Here is a 5,465-nt window from a genome sequence, read left to right on the forward strand (position 1 = left end):
CTCCTTTGATTTTTTTCCTCGTATCTTTTCTTTGACTTTTCATCAAGTCTGTCTTTGTACGGACCGGCATTGTTCTCCTTCGTTTTGTACATACCTTTTTGGGGGGCAAAGAAAAAGCAGGAATTTATTGGAACCGAAGAATGAACGTTTTGCGGTGCTGCAAATGCTTGCATTTGATGCGGTACTTGGATTGTTTTGTCACGAGTTCCCGGCATGCAATGCACGAAAGTCACGTGGTCTGTCAATCTCTACTGTCTGATGTGGTGTCAGACAGTTTTCCTACACATTAGTATTGGATAGTTTGGATATTGAGATAAATATTCATCGAGTTTTAAGAGTTTTTGTAAATCTTCTGGACTCACGGTCAATTTTCCCTCTAAGCTGCGCGCGTGCGCACTGCTGGCGTCTCTGCGCACAGAAAAAAAATTACCTGAATTGAAATTAAATTAATATGTCAACAATTCTGTTCTGCAGTGTTAGTCAGTGACTGGCTGCTCCCGTATGGGATCAGAACGATGCCTCCTTATCCCACAGTCCAGCCAATGATGCGATTCACATTCGTATATATGCAGCTAATCAACGTGGTTGACAGACAGCGTCCTTATGTGCCGGTGTTTTAGCAAAGCGGCTGATGTGGAGTGAAGCCACGTTAATGACAACGTGTCCAACCATTGGAGATGTGAACAGGACAGACGGAACAACTGACGGACAAAGTGTGGACTTTATACCAGTTTGTAAATTGTGTTGATCGGCCACGTAAAACCAGAGTTATGATAAAATATCTGCAATGTTTGTTTCTTCCTGAATACTGTCGTTGTTTATATTTACTGCAGGGAGAAACGGTAAAAACTGCGTTTTATAAGGAAAACGCTCGAAAGCCTGTGAGCCAAAAACCCACCAGCCTTTCCTATTGGTGGAAAAATGTACCATGTGGGCCAATCAAAAAATGGCAACATGGCATTTAGTTGTTTAGGACGGGGGGAAGTTTTAGGAGTGACGGAGTGTTTGAGATGTGAGATGTTTGCGACGTTCAGCGTAAATCTTGTGTAGTTAGTGTGTAGTTAGTGTGTAGTGAGTGTGTAGTTAGTGTGTAGTGTAGTCAGTAGTGTTGTGTGTGTCAGAACAATGAGGCGCCTGCTGAGTGTTACAGGTGTTACAGCTGTGACACATCTGCTGCTGTCAGGCCTGCAGGTATCAGGCTGTTGTTCTCCTTCATCTCATAGTGGACACAAATTATTTTTTGTGACACAAATAATTTGTGTGGCATCAGATTTGATGCAGAACAGCTGATTGTTCTGTAAATAGTTTGAAATGTTTGTTTAAAAACGTCTTGGCTGCATTTTTAGGTAAAAGCTGCAAAACACTTTGTTGTTTGCAAAACTCAGTAACTTTTTTAAAGAAGTAACTAGATCATCCAACCATAGGCTCCTAGCACAACCTAGGACTCGAAGGAAGTCGAGAGGCGACCGGGCCTTTGCATCCGTGGCACCCAGACTCTGGAATAACCTCCCCGTTCATATTCGCACTGCCGAGTCGATCCAGTCTTTTAAATCACGTCTTAAAACTTATTTTTTTACTTTGGCTTTTGATTCTGTCTAGTTGGCTGTTTTAGCTTGTTGCGTTGTTACCTATTGTTTGTTGTCCTCTTCTATTGTTTGTTTTAACTGTCTCATGTTTTTATTGACTGTGAAGCACTATGGTCAACACTGTTGTTTTTAATATGTGCTATATAAATAAATTTTGATTTGATATAATTAATTGCCCAACATTGGTCATTATTTACTGTATTTGCAGACAGAGTTACAGACTCTCTCCCAGACCACAGCTGTCACCCACAGCTGTCACCCGTGGGGGGTGACAGCTGTGGAGAAGGCTCTGTTCCTAAACTGGTTTTAGTGGTTCATCCTGCACTGACCCCACCCATCAGTTGGGTGACGAGTGAAATAAAATACTTGACATGCATTTATTTTCATTCTGTCAGATCATATTTTGATTTCTCGTCTTTTGTGTGTGTTTCAGTATCAGCTCCACTCTGATGGACATGGAGAGCACAGCGTCCAGCGGTCGCTCCACCCCCGCTATGCTGAACGGTCACACAGGTGGAGTAGCAGGGAGTGGTTCACTGGTGGCAGGGGGCAAATCTCTGAGCTACACCTGCTGCTGGGATCACTGCCAGCTGCTGTTTCCCAGCAGCCCTGACCTGGCTGAGCACATCAGAGCAACACATGTGGATGGACAGAGAGGCGGGGTCAGTGACACGTTACTGTGTGTGTTGGTTTCAGATGGGTGGTTAGAGGCCAGGCGAGCCATCGTAATGTCAAACCAGAGGTTCCAGTCAGAAACAGCAGATGGTGAAAATGGAGTCTGGACTCAAAACGAGGTTCAACAGACCAACATGTGATCTGGAGTTTCAGCTGTGTGCTCGATTCATACGTCAGAGTAGTTTTGATCGACGCGACGTGTTTGAGTTACACTGAGCTGCCTGTAACAACCTTTGGTTAAGCAGTCATGAGCTCTACCAGGCAACCGCCACTGTTCAGAAAATAAAAAGTGCTAATGCCCACAAAGAAAGAGGAAGTGTGAATTTGGTTTGTTTTCAGTCATTTTCTGTCTTCTAACCCACCTCCCTGCAGAAAAAGAGAAGAGAACTTCCTCTTAGTATCGTGTAATGTGTGTAATAATGCATAAGTAATGAAGGTACACACAGTATTTATTTAGCACTCGGGTAGACTTTAAGCGACACCGTTTATTTGCCTTCATACCAGCACGTTTCATTCACCCCCGGTGTGAACGTGGGGTTCAGTGTTCACCACCTCCTGAGTAAAACCGGCTGGTTGTGTTTGGACTGATATTTGCTCTATTAAAGCTTTGTGCCAGTCAGTTTGATCCCAAACACAAGGAGAGAAGCAAAACTGGAATAAAGATGTTTGATTGACGTGGAGGTTTGATTTATTCCAGCAGGAAATGCGTTTCTGTTGGTCAGAAGAAAGAAGAGGACAACATAAACGAACACAGCCTTAGATGCATTACTGCGGCTCGTCAGCAGTTTGCTGGCTAACCCAAACTAAAGTTGTCTTGCTGGGAGCTTCTGGTTTATCGAGGTTACTGATTGGTTGAATCCTGCTAACGTGTTGCTAATGACAGGCATGCACACATTTTTAAATTTGATGACGTTTTTTAATATTCAGTTCAGTTTTATTTATATAGCACCAAATCACGACGACAGTCGCCTCAAGGTGCTTTATATGGTAGAGCCTGTAGTGAGGGGACGGTCTCGTTATCGCTCGTGTAAACCTGGTCAGACGTCGGCACTAATGCGCGGTGCATGTTAGTGTGCAGCTCTAGCTCTGCCGCAGTAATGTGTCTTTGTGTTTGTGCCCACAGGTGTTTGTGTGTCTGTGGAAGGGCTGCAAAGTCTACAACACGCCATCCACCAGCCAGAGCTGGCTGCAGAGACACATGCTGACCCACAGTGGAGACAAACCTTTTAAGGTGATCGCACACAGCTGACGTCACGCACGTCACCGCGTCTGTTAGTCTGCCTCGCTCGCACACTCATGTCTGTGTTTCCTCCAGTGTGTAGTCGGGGGCTGCAACGCCACGTTTGCTTCCCAGGGGGGGCTCGCACGCCACGTCCCCACGCACTTCAGCTCCCAGAGCTCGTCCAAAATGTCCAGCCAGAGTAAAGTCAAAGAGGAATCTCCATCCAAGGCCGGCCTCAACAAGAGGAGGAAGCTGAAGAACAAGCACAGGCGCTCGCTCCGTACGTACCGCACACACGCACAGCGTCCCTCCAGGTTCACACGTTAAATGAATTCATCGTTTCGTCTTTCTAGCACGACCTCACGACTTCTTTGACGCTCAGACCATGGACGCCATCCGCCACCGAGCCATCCTTCTCAATCTAGCAACACACATCGAGAGCCTGGGTAATGGACACAGTGTAGTCTTCCACAGCACGGTAATCACACACACACAGACACACACATAGCAAACACACAAAGTCCTGTGCAGGTGTGATGCCATGTTTTGTGCGTGTTCAGGTAATTGCCAAAAGGAAGGAGGACTCTGGGAAAGTGAAGGTCCTGTTGCACTGGACACCTGAGGACATGTAAGTCCTCCCCAGCTTCAGTTACACAGAACAGGCCAGGCTGAGTGGGGGAACCCACAGTGTTAAACATGCATGTTAGTGTAACCGTGTTGTCGTTCGCGTCAGACTGCCCGACGTGTGGGTGAACGAGAGCGACAGAGTGCAGCAGAAGACCAAGGTGGTTCATCTGTCCAAGCTGCCCTCAGACACGGCTGTCCTCCTGGACCCGAACATCTACAGGTACGCCTGCAAAGATGCTTTTAGATGCTGACAGAAAAAGAAAACAGCTCTGATGTTTTTACCGTTTCTCTTGCAGAATGTTCTTCTGAGCGGCTCGTGGTGACCTCGGCTGTCGCTCCCTCGTCGGTGGGACGTAGAGGGACTTGTTTGTTGTGATTCGTGTAGCCTCCAGTGTTTTCTACATTAGGTGCTGACTTTACTGAGTGTATGTAAGTGTAAGTAACACAACTAGGCTGGAAACTGACAGCTGTAACTGTAGAGAGAAGCAGTCTTTGTAAATACAGGAGATTTGTAATATATTTTTATACTTTGGATTTTACCTGGACTGTAGATAGACGTCTTTTTTCTGCCAGAACATTTTGGATATTTTAAAAGAGGATATGTTCATCGTGCATACACTGACACTGTTCTGTATGATGTCATTAAACTTGTCCAGTGTCCACCTGCTCTGAAGTCTTTACCTCCTAAAAATCTAACATAATAATATATTATGTTAGATTATAATTTGTTTATATAATAATTATAATCTAACATAATATATTATGTTAGATCTGTACCCACATATATTTATATATTATATATATGATATATTATGATGTAATGATATAATGTTACTAGTATACTATTACTAATATTAGCTATTATCTCTATTTTATAATATATATAGATTTTATAATAAAATATTTTATTGTATTTATTATATAATAATTAGATTAGATATTATTAATTATATATTATGTTAGAGTCATCTGTACCTTCCACTTATCCCTAGATAATCATTCAGGATACTGGCCCCCCAAGGACTAGAGTTTGAACTTGATGAACAATGAGCATTTTAATAATCTACATTATTATTAATATTGAAGAAATTCTAACAACAGCTGATCAAGCTTAAACGTGCTGCTGTTGTTTAGCCCGACCTCCGCCGGTTATCTGTTTCTGGCGCAGAGAAAAGCCGATCAGCTGATCATTGATCAGTTTCATGATTGAATTAGCAACTTTCTAGCTGAAGTAGTACGGCACAAATCGCGTTCCTTTTCACCTCAACTTTAAAGTTCGACCTCCTCGGCTGTAATTGGTCCAGCTCAGAGTCGATCATGACCAACTGGCCAATCCACCACCTTTCATTTATACC

At 43.8% G+C, this 5,465-nt stretch overlaps 1 protein-coding gene across 1 annotated transcript in view; it reads left to right on the top strand.

Annotated features, from left to right (window-relative positions):
• LOC102196723 (zinc finger protein aebp2-like) overlaps nt 1-4,770 on the top strand; it is a 9,784-nt gene extending 5,014 nt beyond the window's left edge. Inside the window, exons 2-8 of the mRNA XM_005733220.1 lie at nt 2,020-2,248; nt 3,385-3,492; nt 3,577-3,763; nt 3,837-3,961; nt 4,044-4,111; nt 4,217-4,330; nt 4,407-4,770. Of these exons, the coding sequence (XP_005733277.1) occupies nt 2,020-2,248; nt 3,385-3,492; nt 3,577-3,763; nt 3,837-3,961; nt 4,044-4,111; nt 4,217-4,330; nt 4,407-4,419 (844 nt within the window). The 3' untranslated portion in view covers nt 4,420-4,770. The remainder of the gene's footprint in view (nt 1-2,019; nt 2,249-3,384; nt 3,493-3,576; nt 3,764-3,836; nt 3,962-4,043; nt 4,112-4,216; nt 4,331-4,406) is intronic.
• Nucleotides 4,771-5,465: the final 695 nt, after the last annotated feature.

This window comes from Pundamilia nyererei, unplaced genomic scaffold, assembly GCF_000239375.1.
Source record: "Pundamilia nyererei isolate P.nyererei 1_Seehausen unplaced genomic scaffold, PunNye1.0 scaffold00050, whole genome shotgun sequence".
Classification (NCBI taxonomy): Eukaryota; Metazoa; Chordata; class Actinopteri; order Cichliformes; family Cichlidae; genus Pundamilia; species Pundamilia nyererei.